The sequence below is a fragment of the Pseudopipra pipra genome, chromosome 22, assembly GCF_036250125.1.
Source record: "Pseudopipra pipra isolate bDixPip1 chromosome 22, bDixPip1.hap1, whole genome shotgun sequence".
In the NCBI taxonomy this organism is placed as follows: domain Eukaryota; kingdom Metazoa; phylum Chordata; class Aves; order Passeriformes; family Pipridae; genus Pseudopipra; species Pseudopipra pipra.
In genome coordinates, this window is record NC_087570.1 from 2,391,484 (window position 1) to 2,417,454 (window position 25,971).

The window sequence follows — 25,971 nt, forward strand, 5'->3', positions numbered from 1 at the left end:
TTAGGGGGGTTAAAAAAAAAATGAAGGAAAAATATGATAAAGAAGTGTATTAACATATATATATATATAAAAATATAAAAAAAAAAAAAAAATATATTTAAATAATATATAAATATATATTTAAATATATAAATATATAAAAATATATATAATATAAAAAATATATATTTAAATATATAAAAACATATAAATATATAATATAAAAAATAAATATTTAAAAATATAATATATATAAATATATAATATATAATATATAAAAATATATATTTAAATACATAAAATTTAAATATATAATATATAATATATAAAAATATATTTTTAAATATATAAAAAAGTATATAAGTATATAATAATATATAAAATATATTTTTAAATATATAAAATATATAACTATATATAATATATAATACATATAATATATAAAAATATATTTTTAAATATATAAAAAAGTATATAAGTATATAATATATAATATATAAATATATATTTAAATATATAACACATATAAATATATAATACATATAATATATAAAGATATATATTTAAATATATAAAATATATATAAATATATAATACATATAATATATTAAAATATATATTTAAATATATAAAATATACATAAATATATAATATATAATATATGAAAATATATATTTAAATATATAAAATATATGAATATATGATATATAATACATATAATATATATAAATATATATTTAAATATATAAATTTAAATATATATATTTTATATATTTAAATATAATATATATAATATATATATTTACATATACAAAATACATTAATATATAATGTATAAAATATATGAATGTATATTTAAAAATATAAAATATATATTTATATATATAAATATATACAAATATATAAAAAGAAAAATCTAGCTCTGCACTCTGATTCCCAGGCCCTGAGATCTCTGCCAGCCCCAGAACACTCTTCAGCACCACAGAGAGGAGCAGAAGGTGACCACAAGCCCATCAGAGCCCAGCAGCAGCACGAGCCACCTCAGAGAAACCCCAAAGGGCCTTTTTGTGCTTCTCCTGACTCACCCCAGTGGCTGCTCCCGTGCTGGGACCATTAAAACCCTTTGAAGTGACCTCAGAGGGACTTTGGGCTGCACAGAAGTGCCTTTGTCCCAGGGGACAGGCTGAGGTTCCTCTGCTGCAGCTCAGCAGTGATGGGGAGAGGAAACAGCAGCACTTTCAAAGCTGGGGCTGTAAATCACTCATCAGGCAGCAACAGTTGGCCCTTGCCCTGCACAAAGGCAGGACTGGGGAGAAGGGGAAATGCTCAGTTCTCCTCTGCTCTCAGCCTGCCTTCCTCCCACACACACCACAGGAGGAGAAAAACACCCCACCTACAAAAAAAACCGAGCCCTTCCTTCCTCCTCCTGAGACAGGCAGCAGAAGCCCAGAGGAAGGCAAAAAGAACGAGCAGTTATCTGAGGGCAGCTCTTCCCCTTCCCTTGGCAGCCTCAGAGGGCAAGAACAAATGATAGGAAGATGCTGCAGCCACAGTCAATGGTTTTTATTGAGACAAGGCTGTGTCCCCTGGCCAGGCTCCATCCCACAGTCCTTTCACATACAGCTCATCCCACAGGGCTCCATTCATCCTCCTGGGGCCACTGTCATGTCCAAATCTGAGGGGAGAGAGGAAAAAAAAAGGAAACATTGACTAAGGGGGAAAGATGGCAGAGAAACCACCTGAAAGCACTTAAAATCTGTGCTCTGCACTTCCCCCCGGGCTCTGGGAGGGAAGGAGGGGGACAAGGAAGAGGGGAAAATCTGCAAGTGAAAAACACACTTGTTTTTCCACATCAGCTGCTGGGAACCCCTCTGTGTCTGACACCCTCCCTGGGACCTTCACGAGATGATCTTCAAGGTCCCTTCCAACCCAAACCATGCTGGGTGGATGCCCACAGAGGCCTGACTCCCCCAAAAACCAAAGCCATTCCCAGCATCCACCCACCTGCCTCGTCGTATTCCACGGATTTCAGGAAGAGCCCCGAGGGCGGGGGCCATGATATTGGGAGGAAAAGCCAGGGCATCTTTGACCTCCAGCAGCTCCTTCACGTGATGAGGTGCCAACCTCCCCATGCCAACTGCAACCAGAGCCCCCACCATCCTCCTGACCTGGGAAAACAGAGACCACAGCTCAGAAGTTGCCCTGGAGAAACTCCAGAGCAGATGAGGAACTTCTGTCCAGACCCTTGTTTTAGGTGGCACTGAAGTACCTCAAGTCACAGCCCACCCAGGCTCATCCATCAGGGTCCAAGCCAGCCCTGGCTGCCCCTTGTGTACCTTTGGCATCACATAATCCCCCCCCCAGAGAGCACTTCCAGTGCTCACTTTACCTCTTCAGAAAGTTCATCACCCCTTAAGAGTCCCTGAGCTCTCCCCAGCAGCCACAGCAACCCCAAAATCTGCAAGAAAAGCTGTTCTTTCCCCTTTTAGCAGGGATGGCAGGGGCTGCCTGGGTTGGGTGACACACTCAGCCTGCCTGCAACGTGCAGTGGAACCTTCTCAGTGCCCAAAGCTGGGTGGGGGGGAAGGCAAAAGAACCAATAAAATCACCCCATTTCCTTTAAGTCCTTCCCTGCAACTAAAGACATTCACTAAAGACCTGCAACACAAGGATCTCCAGCCCCACAGCAGTGCCTTGGAGCAAGGCTTTGCTCCCCTCACACGTGGGAAGGGAGCTGAGCAGGGGCTGCTTTCAGCTCCAGAAACAACAGCAGCCCCCACACAGGGTCTGTGGCAGGAAGCTCACGTGCCTGGTGGGGAGCTGAGCTCACAGGTTTCAACACACAAGCAACACTTTTCAGGTGGAGGATTATGCAGGGACTTTGTTTCTCTCTCAGAAAGCCAGAAAAGAGGGAGGAGGAAAAAAAAATATCACCCAAATAGGACATCCCACCAGCAAACTGGTATTTCACACACCTCTGCTTGTCACAGCTTCCCTTCCCTCCCTCCACACCCAGCAATTCCAGACCTGGTGGGCTGTCAGAGATTTCACACCTCAGTGCTCACCTCCTGCACAAACAGCCCTCACCCCTCAGCATCCTCCTGGCTGAGAAAATTCCTCCTGTATCCCCAGGAGGGCCAAGATTTGGAGCTGCCAATGCCACCTGCACACCAAATGCTGCCTCTCCATCCCTGGTTCTCCATCTCTAATTCTCCATCCCTGGTTCTCCATCCATAGTTCTCCACCCCTAATTCTCCATCCCTAATTCTCCACCCCTCATTCTCCATCTCTAATGCTCCATCCCTCATTCTCCACCCCTAATTCTCCATCCCTGGTTCTCCATCCTCCTGATTCTCCATCCCTAATTCTCCATCCCTGGTTCTCCATCCCTAATTCTCCTCCCCTAATTCTCCATCCCTGGTTCTCCATCCCTAATTCTCCTCCCCTAATTCTCCATCCCTGGCTCTCCATCCTTAATTCTCCCTGTGTGGTGGCTACAAACATCAGTTATTTGGACTAAACAAACACTCATTCCCTGGATGCCCTTTCAGAGCTCTCCAAACCCTTCCCTGCAGTGCTGGGATGAATCACTGCTCAGAGTTTCTGATCCACTGGCATTTACTAAAGAATAAACCAAACCCCACTAAGGTCATGTTTATCCCTGGTAAGGAGGAAGGTCCAACAAGCCAAGAGATATTTATCCAGAGGCAAGTGCTGGCTCTCCTTGTGTGCTCTGATCTTGGAGTGCCCAGAGCCTGCCTGCAGGATCCTCCACATCTGTTATTTTATCCACCCTCACTAGAGGTCATTGCATGCCACGACTTCAGTTGTGATGTCTCCACACTCAAGAGTCAGCTGGAAAAAAAACCCCCACACTAATGGTCCACATCCTGAACAGCCACGTGTTTGGTGTCTTCCCCCTTCTGCAGGGCATTCAGAAAAAAAAAAAATATATATATATATATAAAAAAAAAATAAAGGTTTTGGGGTGTTTTTTAATAATGAAACCATCCAGATTTCAGTATTTATAGACCCCATAGATTTCATATATTTATATATATGAGTGAGAGCAGAGGTTCACCTCGGCCTGGTCTCCTCTTTATGATGGAGGGCAGAAGCAGATGCATTTTCTCCTTGTCACCAGAGCACCTGAGGGAGCAGATCCCTGGTGGGTATCAAGCCCTTCCCAAGCACGTTGTTGTTCTTCCCCTGCTCCCATCCAGACACCTCCTGCCACAGCTCCCCGAGCTGTTGCTTGGCACAGGATAAAAAACAAACTGGGTTTGTCAAAACAGGATAAAAAATAGCTGCTTGCTGTTCCCACAAAACACCCCCTCTCCTCCAAAAAAAAAACAAGCCCTCTCCTGCCTGTTCTCTGCCTCCAGAGTGTGACCAAGGGCTGGGGAGGAAGAGTTTTACCACCCCACTGCAGGGACAAGGACTGTGGAGAACAAAACCTTCCACCCTCCCACACGAGTTTGTGAGGCTGGACAATCATTTTAGGCACGAACCAAAGAGATCCTGGTTCTAATGGATCAAAGGGGACCTTGACCTCTCTGCTGCCCCGGGGTCCCTGTGAGTGTCACAAAGCTGGAACAGCAGCTCTGCAAGAGATGGAGCTACACAGGGGTGGAACTTTGCTAAAACAATCCATATTTATAGAGGCAGCAACACCCTGGTTCTTGGGAGGCAAAGTGTTTGCTGGACACAGCCCCAAACCTACCTGTCGGTAAAGAAACGACCTGCCCCTGATCTTCACCTCCCAGAACTCCAGAGCCCTAAAGAAAGCCAAATAAAAATAAAGAAAAAGGCATTTAAACATCACATTTCAAACGGTTCTTTCACCCACAGATGAAGTAAATGTCAAAGATGAATGTGAGGACAGCGAGGCAGCTGCACTGCCCCCCCTTTGGAAGCCCAGGCTGCTCCTTGGCTGCTCAGACACAGAAGTTTTCTGGGATGAAACAATTCCTACCTGCTTGGCACATTCCTGGTTTTATGACCTTCCTGCTGCCTTAAGTGTAACCTTCCTGTCCTCAGCAGAACCCCTCAAATAAAAGGGAAAAGGGCAACCCCAAACCGAGGTGCACCTGAGCAGCAGCCAAGGCACTGCTGGGCTGAGGGATTCAGCCTGGATATTCCCTGAAGAAAGGGAAAAACCACCAGCCATAGCAAAAAAAACCACCATTCCTTCAGAGGTGGCTTGAGAGAATCACGTGCTCCTGCTTCCAGGAATTGCAGGATGGATTCCAACCCTCAGCAGTGCCCACCGTGGCATCCACGTGCCACTGGAAAGGGTCAGGAGCCAGGAGATGGGCCTGAGGGATCTGGCTGGAGGAGGAGAACAGGGAGTAGCAGACAAGGAGACACTTGGGAATATTTGGGGATGGATGGAGCAAATGTGTTCATACAAACATCATTTTTCCAGGAATTTTTATGGTAGCAACCAACATTCCCTATAAGAACTCTCCTGAGGGTAACCACTCCAACACTTCACTTCACTTAAACCTTTTACAAGCTGTTTTCTAACTATTTTTGCATTTTTCTAACTAATTTTTTGCATTTTTCAAACTTTTTTGCATTTTTCCAAACCATTTTTGCATTTTTCTAACTCCTTTTGGACTGCGTTCAGTCTGTCACAGAGACCCAAACCCCACAGCTTTTGTCTCCAAATCAGAAAGCTCCTGGTCGTGGTTATCACTGCCCAAGGATTCCAAGGGAGTTAAATGCCATTCTGCTCCTCAAAGCCACTCCTTTTCAGCCTGAACATTCATTAAACCAATTAATATTGACACGTTATAAAAATGACTCACTGTAAAACCCCAAGTTTGGCTGCATGTGTCACCAAAACCAAAAATATTCCATCAGGAGCTGGTTTGATGCTTTGCAGAGCACTTTTTGGGTTTGTTTTCTCTCCCTTTCGAGCTGTTTTTGGCCTCCTGTGGGATGGGTTCCTGCAGCAAGTTATGCAAAGAACGGCAATTTCCGTGTTTTACGTTAAAATTGGAGACATAAAATATGTTTTAAATCTCAGAGATCAGTCCAGTGACAACAGCAGGGCTGGATTTGAGGTCCATTTGGTGATCCTGAGAGACTCTTAAAGGTTATTTTCAGGTGAGCTCAGGACTCTGCTACTTCCAGGGCTCATCCTAAAGGACAAAAATGGAATTTGAGACAGACAAATTTTGCTTTCAAGCTGAAACCCAACAGTGAGAGAAGCCAGCAGGAAAGCAGAAGTCACATTCAGATGATGAATATCCATGATCTTTCTGGGAAAAAACTTGAGTTTCTGCTGGAGAGAGAATGCATTCAGCCACTTCATTTCAATACTTGCAAGACCTGGTCCTGAGAGAACCTGATACTCAACTATCTGTTGTTTATGTAATGACTGAGGAATATTGGATTTCAGCACCGTCCCCTGGGAAGGCAGGAGGAGTTGGTGGTGTGAACTGAGTGGATCTGCACAACCACAGCACTCACCCAGGTGTTGGGTGGGTTTTTCCCTAAATTTCCAGCCTTTAGGCAAAGCCAGGATGGCAGCAGAGGAGGGAAAAATAAAAAAGTCTAATCCCTTGGCAGAGCTGTTTTTTAGCAACCAAAAATGAGTGTACAGAGCTGGTTTTTAGCAACCAAAATGAGTGTAAAGTGCTGGAAGCACCTCACAGGAACTGCTCCCTGCCAGATTCCAGCCACCAGTTCAGCACATCCAGCCTTTCATGGACAACAACTGGACCAGTTTCCCTTGCCCTTGTTCCTGCTCATCTTTCTCCCTGAGGACTGCTCACCTATTAGCCTGAAGGGCTTCTCCTGGACTGATTGAGGGAGAGGCTCAGAGGGACTGATAGAAGTGTGTAATATTGTATATATAGTTGCTTTTAGCTCGTACAGTATTTATTTTGTATAGTAATAAATGTATATATTTCCCCTTCCCTTTATGGAGGTGCCTACCTGAAAGTTTCTCTTTGGTGTTGAGATAAAATTGTGGGAAGGGGTGGGGGAAGCCTGGAAATTGGATTTTGGATTTTTTTGTGGTGGCTCAAACCACCACGTTTTTGGGGAGGAGAGGGAAAGACACGGCCCTTTCCAAGGTGTCACTCAGCAGAGCCCCGGCACAGGATCAGTCCCCAAAACTGGGCTGGGAGCAGCTTTTCAGCTCAGAAAAGACTTTTGGTGGGTCTCTGGGCTCTCACCTGTGCTCGTAGTGGTGGGCCAGGAAGCCAGCTGAAGGCTGGATGTCCAGCTGGAAGATGGTCCTGACCGGAGACGTGAATTCCGCCTCGGAGTGGAGGGAGCGGAAGGTGCTGAAGTCGTGGGTTCCTACCAGGAATTGCGCTGCCTCCTGCATGGCAGGGACGTTCAGGGGGCTGGAATTAAACACACACAGCCAAGGGAAAGGAGCATCAGGTGGGACCAGAATGTTAGAGGGGGTCAAAGGCCAGTGAATCCACAAAACTTGGCACAGATTTCACCTCGCGGCACCGCAGAAACATTTTGATGGAGTCTGTCTTGCAACGGCCCAAACCACAAACCAAAATGCCAAATGACCTGAGCTCTGAAGGTATTCAAAGCCCCAGCCTTGGAGGGCTGGCAGGCACAGGCTTTTACCCAAACCTTTATCCTGCTCTGCTCCTTGGAACAGTTCAAACTCAAGTAACTCCATCCGAATTGCTGGAGAGACAAGGCAGGGCAAAGAGAACCTGGTGGGTCCCTTCCAACTCAGAATATTCTGGGAAGCAAAATGCTTTGCAGTCTCTGGATCTTATAAACTGAAAAAGATGCTGCCAGGTTAAAAAAAAAAAAATAAAATAAAATCAAGGTTTTAAGGTTTGCCAAATTAGGAAGCAACAGGAATGGAATGAGGGAGCAAACGGGCAGGGACGAAACCAAGGTGGGGATGCAGAAGAAAAGGCCAAGAGTAAAACTCAGAACCTCAAGTATCACTCAGATTTCTTCATCTGAAGCGTTTAGGTCTGTTCAAAATGGTCTCAAGCATGAGAATTTGGACAGATTTCCTGATGTATTTGCTGAGCAGATGCTTATTTTTATTGTATTAAGAAAAGCCTCAGCGAGTACACATGAGCCTGACTTAGGTTTTCCAGATATTACCAGAAGTCAAAATGTTTCTGAAGAAAACAAACAAAAAACAAACAACAAAAAAATCAAGATGAGATTTTCCAGCATCATTAAATTTTTTTCACTGTGTTCAAGAAGAACAACCAAGAGCTTCTCCAGTACTGGCAGCCCAAATATCCCACCTTTTAGTAAGAACCTACCCCCATTCAGAATTTCTGATCTGCTCACTCTTTCCTTTACGTGGTGCTGCCATTTGAGAAAATTAATTGCAGTGCCTGGACTTGGTTAAATGCTGTTTCACAAAGCACATTGTGCACACAACATCTAATTCTGCACTTTCCTATTTATTTTTCCCTTCCACAGCAGTTGGAAAGTCAGCAGTTTAATGTTAGGGCAATGTCATCTTCATTCCTCTCCTAAGGCAGCTGGAATTACATTTTTTCCCATTACCCACAACTGTTACCCCCAATAGTGCTGATGAAAAGACCACAACTGGCTACAAACCTGGTTTTCTACAATGCCTAAGAAAACTCCAGGTTTCTTGAACGTGTGTTTATCTCAGTACAACATAAACTAAAGGAACAATAACAAATCATCTTCTGGGCTTTGTTTGCTTTTTTTTCCTCACCCACTGTTTATCATTCCCTCAGATTTTGTATTTTTCTTTAAGGGCACTGAATTTGTTTTTCTTCCCCTGCGTACACACAAGCACTGATTTGTTATGACTCGGTGGTTACTGCAAGAACACAAGTGAACACTGAGCTTGATACCCTGATTTATTATTGTAGGGTTGCTCAGAGCCACTGAGGGGTTGCTCAAACGCTCAGGGAATGAGAGAGGAGATTTAGAGAAATAGGGGAAAATAAATAATGAAAGAATTTTCGGCCTGCATGTAAAAAGTCACCCCTCAAACTCTGGGAGCTGCTGGGTGAAGCATTTCTGCCACTCTGCATCACACCAGAGCCCTGCTCCTTCAGGCTGGGCAAACTGGGAAGGTCAGCTGAGGAAATGCTCATCCCTCCCACGGGCAGGGACACACAGAATCCCTTCCCCAGAGCCAGGGAGTGTCTCAGCAGTGCTGGGAGTGCTCAGGTGACAGGGACACCCAAAGGAGCTGGGGGGGTCACGGCTCAGGGAACACAACCTGGGGCATTTCCCTGTGGAAATCCTGGCAGTACAAACAGGGAACGAGGTCTCACCTGTGGAAATTGGCCCCCAAAAGCCTTGCACAGAATCACAGAATTATTTGGGTTGGGAAAGCCCTCCCAGACCCTCGAGTCCAACAAGACCCCCACCTTGTCCCCCAGCCCAGAGCACTGAGTGCCATGTCCAGCCCTTCCCTGGACACCTCCAGGGGTGGGGACTCCAAACCTCCCTGGGCAGCCCCTTCCAGTGCCTGACCATCCTTTCCATAAGGAAATTTTTCCCTAATATCCAACCTGACCCTCCCCTGGCACAGCTGGAGGCTGTTCCCTCTCATCCCATCCCTTGTTCCCTGGGAGCAGAGCCCGACCCCCCCCAGCTCCCCCCTCCTGTCAGGGAATTGTGGAGAGCAAGAAGGTCCCCCCTGAGCCTCCTTTTCTCCAGGCTGAGCCCCCCCAGCTCCCTCAGCTGCTCCTCATGGGACTCTCCCTTTCTTCCCAGAGTGTTCTGAGGTGGGATATTCCATGGCAGACACTCACCCTCCGGCAGGAGCCCAGCACAGGTCCCGCTCGAACACGGGCACCTGGGAATGGTGGGCACAGCCCAGCAACAGCCTGTAAATGTAGGTCCTGGACAGGGCAGAGAAGCGGGCATGGAAGCTGCTGGGCACTCGGTGGGCACTCAGGATGCTGCAGGGACAGAGAGGGACAGAAATGTCAGGTATTAATTCAAAAGCTTTTGTGTGGTCGCCACATAGATGGGAACTTAAAAATCACCCAGTTCCACCCAGGGACACCTTCCACTGTCCCAGGTTGCTCCAACCTGGCCTTGGACACTTCCAGGGATGGGGCAGCCACAGCTTCTCTGGGCAACCCGTGCCAGGGCCTCCCCACCCTCACAGGGAAGAATTTCTTCCTAATATCTAATCTACACCTACTGTCTGCAACCTCCTCTGAACCCACTCCCCCTTGTCCTGTCGCTGCAGTCCTGGTGAAATCTCATTTTCCTGACAGCCAGTGACCAGGGACTTGCACCTGAAGGCTGCCACAGGCATCTCTTAACTAAAAGAAGGCAGAAGAGCCTTTTGGCATCAGACACACTGACTTTGGGTCATCCCTCAAGACGTTTTGGGGACGTTCACACCATCACAAGAGGCTGAGACTGATCTGTTGAGAAATGGCAGCCAACAGAGTGTGATTTGTGCTTGCAGAGTGGAACCAAACAGCTCCCCCAGCCCATCAAACTGCCCCTCACCTCTGGCTGAGGGCACACACGAGCCCCTGGCAGCACCTCCAGGTGAGGAGCACACCTTACAACACCTCACCCTCCTGCTCCTGCAGACCTGGGAGCCCAAACTGAGCGGGAACGACCCCCCAAAACCAACAACAACAGCAACAGACACCTCTGTGCTCACTCCCAAGGGCATCTCAGAGCAGATGGAGACAGTTGTAAGTAGGTCACCCCCCTGCCACCTCCCCCTCCAAGACACAGCAATGAAAGCAAAGGTGAATCCCCCCCTCCAGAGGTGGAGTCTGACTGAAAGCAGCAGAATGACCCCTCTCACTTCCCAGGAACATCCCCAAAGGCCCTTTTTTGCACTTGTCTCCTCATCTCCCACTGGCTCCAGGCAGTTGACTCAAGAAGGAGCTTCCCAGGCAGCTGAACTTCCCTTCCATAAGGGAAGGTTTTTTTCTTCCATAAGGGAGTTTTTTTTTCTTCCCTAAGCAGCAGGGAGGAATTGTGTTTCCCCAGGCCAGTGCCACCACACACAGCCAGGAGGGAGGCACAGGGGCTGTCAGAGAAAAACTCCCTTCTGCCCTGGCAAGGGAGAAAACAGAGCTTCCCTGTGTCTCTGCACCTCCCCCAAAATGTTATCCCAGCAGCTTTTGCTGGATTTGACTCTCCCCCATCCCAGAGCAGTGGCTCCTTCCCATTCTGCAGGGAGCAAAGAGTCCCTGGGACACAGCAGCACCTCCCTGCAGGTGTTCCTTTGCAAGATGCCTCTCCTTAGAGGGTAGTTTTTTTCTCCTGCTGTCTGCCCTTCTGCCTTTGGAATTTGGCAGAGGGAGAAGAAGGGACCCAGACAGGGTCCAAAAAAAAAAATAGGATACCATTTGGGAGCACGTAACAAATCTATTTATTTACTTTAAAAAGGTTGGTGCTTGGGGGATTTTTGCCAGCTCAAGTGCCTCTGGCTCACAGCCCTTCACTGCAAAGGCTCAGACCACAGAAGAAGAAATTAAAGCTGAGCCACAGGCCTCCACAAAGATTTGCAATAACAAGCCCAGGAGATTCCTTCACTGCTGTAAACCATCAGGAGAAATGCAAACTACATCCTCCAGGCCTGCAGTGGAGCCTGAACCCAGGACCTCCAGCCTCTTCTAAACACAATAATAAAATTATTACACTTATTTTCCTCTGCCTACATGCCTCCACAAGCATATCATCTATCCTGAGCTTCTCTTGTTAACACTTTTGTGATTTTTATTAAATAACCATCCTTTTAGGGTGATTCTTTCAGAGCAACCTATTTATGCTCACATAATTCTTCAAGTCAGGCATCCTTTCCTGCCTCTCCAACCAGATGCAATTGCTGCCAGAGATTCCTTCCAGCTAGGAATATTCCAGCAGCTACAATTTCAGGCCCTGTTCAGATCCCATTTTTTTTGAAACATGGTAAATAAAAACTCATGGCATTCCTCACCTTTCCAACAGAGCCTGAATTTCAGAGGAGGTCGAAGGGAAAAAAAAAAAAAGCCCAAAGACGTGTAACTGGAAATAAAAATGTATTAGACAAAGATGTCCCCCAGAAGCACATCCTGCTCTCCCCACTGACAGCAGAGTCCCAAAGCCAATTTGCAGGAGGTGGGAGGAATCTGTCTTGTCACTCAGACAACTTTCACTGTGTGCTCACAAAACCAAACCAGAAACAGGAGGTGCGAGTCTCCTCCTGGCATTTAAGAGACACCAAAGTCCTCCTAAAATTACCCCATCTCTGAAACACACTCTGATCTTCGAGGACAAGATCCTTTCCCATATGCTTTGCAAGCTTAAAAGGCAGATCAGTCCACAGAGGAGACCCAGCACCCCACAAAGGAGGTTATTGTGGCTGATGGAACACTCAGCCCGCTTGGAATCTCGTTTCCCTTCCAAGCTCCACCACCAACAATGTGTTCTCACAAAGATCCCTCTCTCCATCACCCCCTGCTTGCAAACCACATGAAAGTTTGGAAGTTTCTCTCTTGGGCACGAGGAGAGAATTCTTCTTGGCAGAGCAGGATTTGCAGAGGGAGGGGGTGGGTGCTGAGCACACGTGGGCTCATGCCCAGCACCGGCTCCTTAATGGGAAGCAGAAGAACCATTTTGGAAAGGTTGGGCCCCAGGGAGAAGGAAAAACTTCCTGATTAACTCAGACTGGCTGAGCAGGGCTGGGGTGTATTTATCAGAAGGTATCACCTCCTGAAAGCTGTCAGATCTCAGGGTGAGACAAAGAACTCCTGTGAGATCCCACTGCTCCTTCCTTTTGGAGATGGTCTCTGGTTTAAACCTCCTTCAGCAGCGATCCTGGTTGCTCTTAGGACAAGCCTGACTATAACTATGGGTCTGTGTGACTTCCAGCAGGGTCACAACAGCACTTTTAGCTCTCTAGGACAACTTATTCCATTAAAGCTCAACAACATCTCTCGCAGTTACAGCCCCAAATTCAGGGAAGAGAGCAAATTCAGCCCCAAATTCAGGGAAGAGAGCAGATTCAGCCCCAAATTCAGGGAAGAGAGCAGATTCAGCCCCAAATTCAGGGAAGAGAGACTGAGATTCAGTGGCTGGGGATGCTCAGAACAGACTGATCATTACAGACAGACTCCCTGGCTGTAAAATCAGAGAGTTTTGCTCCCAAACTGCTCTAGTCTTTTAAGGAAGGAAACCAAAACCATGACCTACTTCACGTTCCCTGTTACTGCTAAAACATCCAGAAAGGTTTTGACTTACAGGGAGCACCGAGTCTGACCCAGTTTTCAGTCTGAGCAAAAATTAACAACCCCAAACCCCTGCACAAGTCAAATTCTATTTCACAATATTATTTTTAATTCTGGAAAGAGACCATCTCCAGCCCCACCCCGGAGCAGCTGCTTCAGGCTCTTTGCACATATGTCAGGGAAGGTGAAAGCTGTCAAGGGACAGGAACTCCCAGTCAGCTTGAGAGAGAGAGATTTGCCTCGTGGCCTCTCACTGAGGAGGAATTGAGCTGCTCCTTTCAGAGGAACTGGATTTGTAAGTGCACAGCTGTCAGTCCTTTATGACCATGCTAATATTCCACCTCAGGTTTTTGGGGTGCAGGACCTGACTTGTTCCTGGGTGGCTGTCCCTGGGCTGTGGGGTAAGAGCAGTGGAAACAGGATTGGCTTTTCCTTCAGGTGCCCCCTGTGAAACCTTTGCCTTAACACTCCACCAAACCTGCAAACTGCCAAAACACATTTTTGCAAATAAGGTGCAGGGGGAGGGAAAAATTCCCTGATGGGTTTCTGGGGGCTGACAACCATGGGTTTCTAGCCTGAGCCACACTCTGTATGGAGCTCAAGCAGCATAAGAGCCATCTAACCCCGAGCCTTAGGCTGAGCTCACCTGCTCAGACACAGCACAGGAGGGTTTCATGGAGGGGCAGCAACACCTGAGCTAACATGGACAGTCAGGAGACTCCCAGGATCAAAGGGAAAAGGCAGGGTGGCCTTATGCTGTTCCTAAAACTGTCTGGGGACTGCCAGAGGAACTGCAAACACCAGGGGAAAAGGTCAGATAAAGCACCACAACAAACAGCCACTAACAGGAACTGTGTGTCTGTAGATATAAGGCTCACAGTGCCTTCCTGCCCTCCTTCCTGAGCTCAGATTCCATGGATTTCACTTCCTCTTCCCCTTCACCCTCTGATGGCTCCCCTGGTGCTCGTTCAGAGGTGAAAGAATGCAGCTGGCTGAGACAGCTGCTGCAGCTCCTGCTCCAGCTGAGATCCCAAAGAGAGAAGGTCCCCCACTGTATTCCAACAAATGCAAAGCATCACTGACACACAGCTCCAGAAATGCTGCAGGACACTGGGAAACCCAATCCTGAGGCCAGGAGAGCTACAGGCACCAAACTCCTCTTTGGCACAGACCTACAAAAGGTGCACAAGTGGGAGCCCAGTCACAACAGACCTTCCCACGGCAGCAAGTGCCAAGCCACCAGTGTCACACACACCCCCCCATGACCATCAGCACAGGCTGGAATTTGTTCCCTGGAGTCACTGTGCCCTCTGGACACGCCACAGCAGGGTCCCTCCACCTTGCATCACACAGCACATGGGCTTGGGAAGGGCCACTGGACCAAAAGGTGATCCCTGTAGCCCCTCCCTGAGTCTGGAGAAGCTGTGCAGGGGCTGCTGAACTCCACAGCACTTGCACCCATGAAAGAACCTCCTGGGAAAAGGGCAAAACCATCACCCACCTCCCTCAGAGCCCAACCTATCTGAGCAACCTGCCCATTCAGAGATGGATTTGCAGCCCTGGAGAACCAGAATCCTCCCTTGCAAAACCAAGAATGATGTCAGGCCCCAAATCCCAGGCTTTGCTCTGTCAGCATTTGGGGCAGCACAAAGGAGAGATTAGGAAATAAAGCAGCCTGGGTGGAGCAGGCAGGGGGGGTGGAGCTCCCAGTTCTCACAACAATCCCCTCCCTGGGGTGGGCAGGGGGTGCTTTCATGTCCTGAGCCCTTGCTCTGCCATGGGGACTTTGCTTCCATAATCTTCCTTTATGTCCATGTCACCAGACACCAGGAAGGTGACAGTCCCATGAAATATAGAACCTGAGGCCTTGGAGTAATCACCAACCCTGTGCCCAAATTCTTTTGCTCACCTCAACACCTCCCATAAACTACCCCCCTTCAACACCTCCCATAAACTGCCCCCCTTCAACACCTCCCATAAACTACCCCCCTTCTTGCACAACACTCTGAGGTGCTTTGACCCTCTCCACCCGTGCCTTGAAGAGTTTTTACTCATGCAAATAAGACAAAGTTAACACAGGAAAGAACAGAGCAGAGCAAAGCAGCTGCTGGCAAATGATATCTTGATTCTATGACACAGCACAGATTTGGTTTTTAGGTTAAAAAATCCCAATGTTTTGTTCAATTTGCACTTTAAGCACGAAAAGCTAAAAGTTCTTTGTGTCTGGAGAAGAACCAGAAGTGACACCTGACAGAGAACACACAACAACTCTGGGAGAAAATCAAAGAACATGAAATTCAATCCACCTTTTGAAACCCTCACAAGGTGTGAAGTAATTAATGTTGTAATTGATGCACATTCCTGACAGAAAACGTTGATTCCATGATTATTTCCTAAGTCTCATGCAGAGTAAACTCACTCTGAAATTCTGCAAGAAATAATAACTGAAAGCTGTCACGCTTCATGTTCTGATGGTTTTTGTTAATTATATATTATTATAGATCTAAAAATAATTGTAATTAACATAATTAATAACACGAGGGGTTTTTTAATTAACTACTTTAATTGTAATTGTAGTAAAAATACATGTGCAAGGGGGTGATCTACTAACCCAGGAGAGGGGAAAATCCCCCCCGTGTGTGAAGGTGGGGGATCATCGCTGCATTTCCTCCCTTCCCCAAGAAAGGCAAAAGAGCAGATTTTGGACTTGGCAGCGACTCACCGGATGGGCTCAGGCCTGAGGTGCTTGTTGAGGCTGGAGAGGAGCTGTTCCTCACTGAAAGGGGGCTTCCCTGGGCCCCTCAGGATGTCCAGGTGGGCGGCGTTGCAGAGCGCGTGGACCCCCGTGTCCGTCCGGCTGGAGATGCGGAACTTGACGGGAGCGCTGGCCTTGAGGCTCTCTGCTGCCTTCTGAAAGCCAACAGGAGGGGGGGGCAGCGACACTGGGCTCACCTGGAGCCAGCTGGGGAAAAAAAAACCATCCTCCTCCCTGCTCAGCACGTTGTTATTGCCCGGGCAGAGAAGGAAGTTACCTTCTCTGAAGTCTGGAGTTACCGCGGGCAAAGGAGGTGATGGAGAGGGGGACTCATCCCAGCACCAGTGGCTTTTCACTTTGTGCCCTGAAATCACCTCAAACAGAACACCCAAAATGCCACACGAGCTTCCCTTCATGCAGAAAATAAAAGTAAAACCACTCATCTCCCTGTCCTTTGCCTTGTGTCGTTGGGTGAGTGAGAAACGAGGCACAGGATTAACTATGCAAACCAACCATCCTTGAAAACCCAGGCCCTTAAAGGGATGGGAACCAGCCAAGACACCAGCCAAGGGGTCTGAAGGAGCTCAGGCTGCAGCCTTTGCTTGCACTGCAGGCCAGGATGGTGTAAAATGCTGGGGTTGGTGCTGCAGGCAGAAGTTCTTTTCCAGCCACAATGGGAAGAACACACTTCCATGAGCTGTGGAGAACACAGGAGCCAGAGCAGGGGCAGCACAGCACTGAGGGAATGCATTTATTGGTCCCACTGAGAAATATCTATATATACAGAGCTAAGAATCAAGAACACAGCTCTCAAAACCCACCAGCAGTGAGGAGCTGACACTGAGCTGTCCCAGCAGCTACAACCAACCACAGCACAAACAGGATGGGTTTTACTCATATTTTTCCCTATATATTCCTCAAGAGTAGTTTTTTTCAGGAGCCAAGAGCTGCCTTAACATTCAGGTGATGCCTCACTCACCCCAAGACCTCTGGCACAGCAGGGCTAAAGCAGAAAACAACAAACTTAATTACAGCATCAGCCAGTTCAAGCTTCTTAGAGCCCCAAACCCCCTAAAATCAGACTGCAGCTGAGATGCCCTTTAAAAATTAGTCAGCAAAATGCACTGCAAAAAGATCCTCGAGGTCCTGCCTATGGATTTTGGCAGGGATTTGCTGGAGGATCCACCTGTGGCTCTGATTGTTGTTTCCCTTTCCCAGCTGTTCCTCTCCACGCAGCTGGTTTTTATCCCCTTTTTTATTCTGCCTTTCCCTTCTGCCCACTGACTGGAAAAACAACTGGGGGAATTAACTAAAGGTTCCTGCTGGGAAAGCAAATAAACCCCTGCTAAATGAGTCACTAATAAGGTGTCTTTTAATCAAGATTCACACTGAAACAAGAGCGAGGAGAAGAGATGCAAGAAGAGATGAGGGCAGGCCCTGAGACAGAAAATCCAGTGAAAATCGTTACAGGCAATAAGTGAAACATTTTTGAAAGACTTAAAACCCACAAAAGAAGGCAGAAATCCAGAAGGATGACTAGAAATTTCCTTCCCTTTCCCATCCCCACTCCTGAGCAGTGAAGCCAGTGGTGGTCTTTATTAGATTTTAATTTGGTACAAGAGCCAGTAAAAGTTTTGAACTGCTGACTCACAAACACCTTCCAGACTCCAATTTGAGCAGTTCAGGATTCTGGGCTCTCAGAAATGTACAGTTAAAACGCAGAGGAAGGCAGGAAAAAAAATGTCCCCAAGCTGCAGGGGGAGGCCTGGGAAACAGAACAAAACTGATTTTCCCCTTCCTAATCCTTCTATTTGGAGTTCACATGTGGCTACAATTACCAATGAAAAATCTTTATTTATCACCCTTAAGCAGAGAGAAGCAGACAGAAATGAAATAGTTTTCTGGAGCAGACCTTGGCTTGTGCCTCAGCAATTTGTCTTAAAGCAGGAGCTGATTTTAAGAGCAAAGTTTCTGAGATGTTTGGGTGCCACAGGCTCCTCCCTTCCTCCACCCTCTTCTCCCCCTCCTTTCTCATCAGACAAAAACCAGCCAGTGGAAACAAGAGTTGAAAGAGAGAGAACAGGAGAGAACATGGAAAACATCCTCTTTTCTTTTTTTTTTTTTTTTTTTGCTACAGGCTTGCAGAAGTTTGGATGCAGCAGTGCTTTGGATCCCACACTGCATCCCATTTCAGGCTGGATAATGAGAACACTGGATGTCTCCTCCTCTGCCAGGAGCTGAGCACTGCTGGAAATCAGGCTGGAGAGGGAGAAGGGATTGCAGACCCTGAGCCAGAGCTGGTTCTTTGCCCTGCCCAGGTCAGCCCCCAAACCCACAGAGGGGCCAGCAATGAAGGACACCTTCAACCAGAGGGATTTTCACAGCTGGCCCTGTCCAGCACCACGTCTCTGAGCATCCCAGGAGGGCTGTGACCACCATCACAGCCTGTGAAGCTGAAATCTTTGTGTGTGGAACCCTCCCCCAGCCCAGCAGGCACACAGCTGATCATATCCCATCAACTGCTGCCTCCAGTTTCAATTTTAATATTTCATTTAATTAGGAAGGGATGCAATCTCCTTAAAGAGAGAATTCCTGAACTGCTGAACTCCTTTGCAGGCAACTAAGAAGTGACCCTTCACCTATGCAAATGTCTCCTACCTGTGCCATCCAAAGTCCTTGGATCCCATAGGCAGCTGAAGGTTTCCTGCCCTGCTTCCTGTGGAATTTGATCTGTTATTATCCCCCACACTGCATTTCAAAAAAGGTGCATTATTTACATGGAGTAATTGCTTGGATAAGGACCAGTTTTTCCTGCCCTTTCAGCACAAACAGGCCCCTAAAAGAAGCAGGTCTTTCGTGTGAGGAACCCAAAAGGCTTCAGTGCTGTTAATCCAGATCCCCCTCCTGTCTGACATCCTCTGGGGATTCCTGGGGGGGAACTGAAGCAGGAGTTAAGCACCCAGCCCAAAGGAAATAAAGAAGACAGAGGAATGAAGGGGCTGGGTTGTCCTCCCCGTGCTCAGGGTTCACAGGTCTCTGCTCCCTTCTTTAAAGCCACAGAACATGCAAATATTCCTCTTTAGCAGGTGCCACAAACACCAAAACCTTGGCTTGGTGCCTGCTGGAGGCCTTTCCCTGAGCCACATCTCACTCATTTGCATTTAACCTTCACTCCCAGAGTCTTTCCAGACAACCACATTCCTGGAGCATCCCAGGGTGCAAGTTTATCCCCCTGCTGTGCCAGTGATGCAGGGGAAAGTATTACTTGCACTTAGCAGGGCTGTCCTGCTAACAGCTTTCATTCATTAAGCACTTCCATATTTTGAATTATGCTGAAATTTCCACTGCTGTGTGCCAGAGTGATGGGGATCCACCTTCCAAATTGCTGCTGTTACTCCCAGCTCAGTTCTCTTCTCACTCTGCACAAGAGAGGCAAGAGGAAGAGCAGCCCCACTAATGTACACCCTCTATGGTGGGGAAGCAAAAGTTCATCCCCTTCTCTCCCTGAAGCCTAAATTAAAAAAAGAAAAATCCTGGAGATACTCAATCATCCACCTCTGCAGGCATTAGGAATGTCTTGGAAAAATAAGTGCCTGTTTCTCTCTCTCTCCCAGCAGCTGGATTGCTCCTGGTTTCATCCTGTGCAGTGGCCTCAGCAGCACAGACACACAGGGGGGGCTGCACTGCCTTTGCCAGGATTTATAAATGACAATGTTCTAATAAATAATAAACGTGCAAGCTTCTGGTTGCAAGTCATCCCAGCCTCCCTGACTCTCCCTGGCTGCTCTGTCAACTGAAACCAATTAAAACTCTCACCTGTTTGGAGTGGGATAGATAAAAGTTGAAGGGAAAGCTGAGAATGTGGATTCTGCTGGGAAAAAAAAAAAAAAAAGGTTTCCAAAGCAATCTCCTACGTCACTGAAATTATTATCAAAACAGAGGTTGAAGATGACAGTTCTCTTGGTCTGTTTTCCTTTCTTTCTTCCTCTTTTTTTTTTTTTTCAGGGGGTTGGGAAGAGGGGAGGGCAGGAGGCTGTAGCAAAGCTGCCTTGCATAGTAAGGAGCTGGTGTATGTTCCTTCTCCCCTCTCCTCCTCCCTTTTCCTTTCATGAGGAATAATATCCTGGCCTTGGCACAAGGCTGCTGGCCAAAAAAAGAGCTTTGTGGGGGGAAGATTAGCTTTGGGCAGCATCCACCAGCACAGTGGGAAGGAGCACACTCAGGAGAGATGGTACCAACCAGACACCAGAGGGAAGGTGAATCTCTGGATGCCACGAGGTGTTTGCCACAAACAGCCACTGACCCTGGCAAAAGGTGCTACATTTAAAACAGGGATATATATATATAATATATATATATATATTATAACAAGGGTCCTCCCTTTATAACAGGGATATTTGTGAGAGCTGAGACTAGAACATGAACTCCTGCATCTCAAAAGCTTCCACAAAGAACTGGAGGGAGCCAAGTCACAGGGCTAAAACGTCCTCCTCTGGGGAAACAAGCTCTGGGATTTGCTTTGGACCCATCACCAGCAAGTTGGGCTTCCAAGGGCTTCGAGATAAATATGTTGTCTCCAGGAAAGAAATAAAGTGTCTTCTTGCAAAGCTCACCCCCCCCCCCCTCAAAGAGATATTAAAAGCTCCATCAAACATCTACATCTGTCCCAGAGCTAAAACAAGTCTCCACTTCCTCGTGCCAGTCCCAGGGCTCTGTTACAGAGCAGGACTGAGGACTGCAAAAGCTTCTGTGTCCTGTATGATCCAGCATTTTACACAGACCTTCTGCTCAGCCCCAGTCCAGCAATTTTACCCCAGCACACACTCACATACCAACCACCCTTTCAACCAGGCAGCTGTTGAAACACAAGGTGTGCAGCTCACAGGTTGTTTCTGCTTGCCTGTGACTGCAAACAAATGTCTGAACATCTCTAGGACACAATAAAATTAATTAAACCTCCTTACAGGTTTAATTCTGCCCTTCCCTTCAGCTGCCTTCCTGGCTTTGGAAAGCAGTGAAGTTCAAGGCTGCACAGAAAAGGAGGAAGGAAGAGAAATTCCTACAGGCTCCAGAAGTTTTCTATTAGAGTTGCTTTGAGACTTCCCATGTGGTTCCAATAGACACAGCCCTGCTCAGCAGTGCCCAGCATCAATACCACCACATGAAAGCAAAGCACATAGCCCAGAACTGGCCTGCAAAGTGCTGATACTGTGAAAAGACAACACCAAATAAGCTCATGTTTTCCTTTTTTTTCCCTTCTTCTTTTCTCCCCTAATAGCCCACCCTGCCCATCTGCCTGTTCAAACAGAGTTCCTGGGATAATGCAAAACAACTGCTGGGCTCAGCCAAAGTCCTGGGGCTGAGGCACTGGATGGCTCAGAGGATGAGATAAATGAGATGGAAAGTCCTCTGGGCTCTTCTTTCAAGACCTGCACAATATTTATCCACTTTCTCTGCAACGGTCTCAGGCAAGAAGGCACAGAAATACACCCTGAGAACTCTTCTTCAAACCATAATTCCTCACACTTTCCCCCTGCAGGCTGGGGAGGGAGGGTACACAGGAACTCCCACCCTCAGTGGGGTGGAAATGGTCACAGAGAGAGGCTGGGTGGGACAGCAGGTCCTTCTGGACCAGCCCTTCAACAACTCTGCTCTTCAGAACATCAGGCTCGTAGCCAAGGCAGAGCACAGACTGTCCCAAGCCAGCTTGGTGGGCACCCCACCTGCACACTGCTGCACTTGGGACCAAAAGTGAGGTACAAAAGGCTTGGCTGTTAACACACAGGTCTGATCTGACCCCCAGCAATCAGCCTGAACCTCCTCAACAACCTCTTATCTTCTAAAAATGCACACACTTCATTTTGAACTGCACGATGCTTCCAAGACAAATAATGCAGCTTCCTTTTGATTCCTGCCCTGCCCCAGAACATGGGATTCACCAGCAGCTTGTAATTAAATTACAACTGGATTACAATGCTCAGGTGTGCTGAGCTTTTACCCTACTTTGACCCATTTTCTACTACATTTTGCACGCTCACTCGGGTCCTGAAAGCCATTCTTGTATTCTGGGGGATCCTTGGGAGCAGCACAGGGAACAACCACGACAACAGGATCAGAACTTCTTTCCCCTGGCATATCAGAACTCCAAAAGAATGGGAACAGCAAGGAACAATGGACATCCTGCTGTGCTTTGTTCTGAAAACATCCATCAGAGGCATCCTCTCCCAGGAGGACACTGCATGGAGTTTCCAAAGCCATAAAGGATTTTGCCATGAACTAGAACTGGAATTGGGGGAGTTTTAAGAGCAAGGGGAGGCAAAGCCACAAGTCCTTAGGAAGCCTCACATGCTTAGGTACCTTCAGCACCTGAGCAGGGCCTCTCACAATCACAGTTCTGCACTCAGAGGCCTCCATTTCAAGGCTCATCAAAGGGTTCACATCTTTTTCAGGATCACAATCTCCACAGTGACATCATTTCTAAAGCACTTGGGCTGTTTGGAACTTTACAGTGTTTAGCACTGTAGTTTTATTGAGTTTTATTGTAGTTTTATTGAGTGTCAGCCTCAAAATAACAGTTACCCCTGATAAAATCTGGAGCTGAGCAATGTGACCCCAGGAGCTTCATTCTAATGAAGCAACACAATCAGCAAGGACCTACCTCCAAATAATTCTGGACTCCAATCAGTGCCTGATCCCTCTTAGTCTCCATAACCCCACTGCAGAGCAAAACAAAGACAACAGTTATTGATATGTGTCAGCACTCAAGGACTTGACACAGAGTCCACCAACACATCCAGAAGCCCATGGGGGACTGTTTGCTTTTGGACCACCTGGATCTTCCCACAGAACTCATGAACGGGCAGGAAAACTGATGCAGGGGTTACATGCAAGGAATGAGCCTGGAATTAAAGTCACCCTTAAATTATTACCCTCTGAACTCTCCCTTCAGGTGGAGGCTGGCTGGGAGACAGGGCAGACAAATGACACCAGTTTGCAGATAAAACTATTTCAGGGCCAGGAGTCGGTTGCCAACTGCAGGTGCTTTTCTGTGAGGGCCATAAAGGGACTAAAAGACCAGGAAGGCAGTTTGTGAGGAGCTTCCTTCTCTGCTGCAGAAATCACTGCCATTCACACTGAAGAGATGGGAGAGGCATCCCAAGGCTAAACCCACCCTACCTGGAACTCCTCAGAGTAATTTAGTGCCCACAGTGACCCAGACCACACACTGGGAACAAGCTGTGGAGTTTGGGTGGTGTTGTTCTGTAACATCCCCACGAAGACAGGAACAGTTCCACGAGCTGGGGCTGCACAAGTTCTCCCACACACCTTGAGATGTGAACAGGCACAGCTCTACACGGGAGGGGTTTAAGGCCTGGGGAAATCCCAGCTCAGCCTGCAGGGATCACAGCCCACACATCACTTCACCTGCACCTCTGGGCAGCACAGGTACCTGAATGCTGAGAACTGGCCACAATCAGGCACCACTGCAGGAAAAACAGCAACTTGCCCTTCCCTCCCCAGCCTGAGATAAGTTTCCCTTCTTCTCTTTCCTTTGACCTTTTCTCTTTGCTAATTTTATGCCTTTCCTGCCTGAACCACCCCCTCCCTCGCACTTCTGTGCACAGCAGGAAGCAGAGTCCAGCTCCCTGCGTGCTCCCACCTGCTCAGCAAGGGATCATCCCTCCCCAGGACACTGCTCTCACCCATCCCTCCCCAAACACTGTTCCCATCCATCCCTCCCCAAACACTGTTCCCATCCATCCCTCCCCTGAACACCGCCCTCCCCAAACTGTGCCCTCCCCAGACTCTGCTCTCACCCATCCCTTCCCAAACTCTCTCCTCCCCAAACTCCGCCCTCCCCATCCCAGACCTGAACGCTATTCTCACCCATCAACCCCCCAAACCCTGCTCTCCCCAAATCCTGCTCTCCCTAAACTCTGCCCTCCCTAAACTCTGCCCTCCCCAAACTCTGCCCTCCCCAAACTCCGCTCTCCCCAAACTCCGCTCTCCCCAAACTCCGCTCTACCCAAATTCTGCCCTCCCCAAACTCCGCTCTCCCCAAATTCCCTCTCCCCATCCCTGCCCAGCTCTCCCAGTGCCGCCCCGGTCTGTGCCGCTCTCCCCGCGGGGGCACCTGGGCACGTACCTGTACCTGGTGCCAAAGTACTGAAAGAACACCAGGTACCGGGCCGGGGCACAGCCCATCTCTGCCGGGGGGCACCCCGGGACCCACCCCGGCCCCGACCGGCCGGGCAGCACCGCCCCTTCCCCCGCTCGGCACCGCCGCTTCCGCCGCCGCCCGCGCCGGGGGGGCCGCGGGGACCGGGATGGGAGGATGGGACCGGGATGGGAGGATGGGGACCGGGATGGGAGGATGGGGACCGGGATGGGCGGGAGGGAACGGGATGGGGTCATGGGGAGCGGGATGGGATGATGGGGACCGGGATGGGATGATGGGACCGGGATGGGATGATGGGGACCGGGATGGGATGATGGGGACCGGGATGGGATGATGGGGAGCGGGATGGGAGGATGGGACCGGGATGGGATGATGGGGACCGGGATGGGATGATGGGGAGCGGGATGGGATGATGGGGACCGGGATGGGGTCATGGGAACCGTCATGGGATGATGGGGAGCGGGATGGGGTCATGGGGACCGGGATGGGAGGACAGGGAGCGGGATGGGATGATGGGGACCCGGATAGGTGGATGGGGACCGGGATGGGATGATGGGGACCGGGATGGGCTCATGGGGACTGGGATGGGCTCATGGGGACCGGGATGGGGTCATGGGGACCGGCATGGGTGGGGGGTGAACGGGATGGGATGATGGGGACTGGGATGGGGGGGGAAAGGGGGAAGAGGGACTGGGGATAGGCCAGTGGGGAGCAGGGGTGGAATGATGGGGAGCAGGGGTGGAATGATGGGGAGCGGGGATGGGCTGGTAGAGACCAGTGATCTGCTGATGGGGGCCGGGGATGTGCTGGTGGGAACACCTCACCCTCACAGGGTTTTCCTTCTACCTGGAGAAACCCAAGTGGCTGAAGGTGACCTGGGTGGTGAGCACGGGGAGCAAACCCCTCTAGAACCCTGGGATTCACCTCGGCTGCTCCTCAGCTCCTGCAACTTAGTTGGACCAGAGAAAATAATATTGTATTGATTTGACCTGTGAAACCCCATGAGGCCACAGGAGATCACCTTGCCCCTTCTCCTGGCCTGGGAAGGGTTCTGCAGGGCTCATTGCCTTCCTGCCTTCCTCAGACCTGATAACTGTGGTTATTATCTAGAACTGATCAGCTGATAACCATGTTAAACTGTGTGACCCAGCTTTGGTTGCCTCAGCGTTTGCCATTGGAAACCACCAGAGCTTGACTCTCTGTTTGTTTTTTGTCAATTCCTAACGGAACTTGATCCCTGGGGCCATTCCCAGCTCAGCATGGGGGCATCACTTACCTGTCAGTCTCCTCCCCCCCCCCCCCCAAGGCAGAGGAGAATGTCAGAGAGTTAAAATGTTAAAGCAGGAATGTAATTCTCGAAAAAAAAAGTGGTTTATGGGGATGTGTTGGAGCAACCTGGGCTCGTGGAAGGTGTCCCTGCCCATGGCAGGGGGTGGGAACTGGATGATTTTTAAGGTCCCTTCCATTCCAAATCCCACCAGCACAGGCATTTCAGGCAATCCTACATCCATGTATTTCAGCCTGCCTGTGGAAAGATGTGTTCAGGCAGCCACTGGCTGAGGGTAAATAACAGCTACGGGGACAAAAATAGGCAAAGATAATGATAATACACAAAGGCTGCAGATGTTCTTAATGACTGTGATCTGTATTTAAAGATCTTGGTCTTTCTGAAACACTGAACTGCAATGTCTGTATGTGCAGAAGCCTCAAACCAGTGCAAACAAGCACCCAACTCGTTAGAAAAGCAGGGAGAGAGCAATAGAAAAATCCCCGGCCCCTCATACAAATCTGAGATCTGCTTTGAATGGAAAAATCCAACCGGCTTTCAACCCACACAATGGCATCCAGACTCCATTATAATGAAAGTG

General features: G+C 48.3%; 1 protein-coding gene across 1 annotated transcript; it reads right to left on the reverse strand.

The window, feature by feature from the left end:
- Nucleotides 1-1,527: 1,527 nt before the first annotated feature.
- On the reverse strand, nucleotides 1,528-24,192 carry PUSL1 (pseudouridine synthase like 1). Its single transcript, XM_064678412.1, is given in 9 exon segments — nucleotides 1,528-1,654; nucleotides 1,984-2,029; nucleotides 2,031-2,147; nucleotides 4,703-4,757; nucleotides 7,170-7,343; nucleotides 9,735-9,884; nucleotides 15,892-16,079; nucleotides 22,583-22,640; nucleotides 24,071-24,192. Coding segments are annotated over 9 exon segments (879 nt in total). The 5' UTR covers nucleotides 24,130-24,192; the 3' UTR covers nucleotides 1,528-1,622.
- Nucleotides 24,193-25,971: the final 1,779 nt, after the last annotated feature.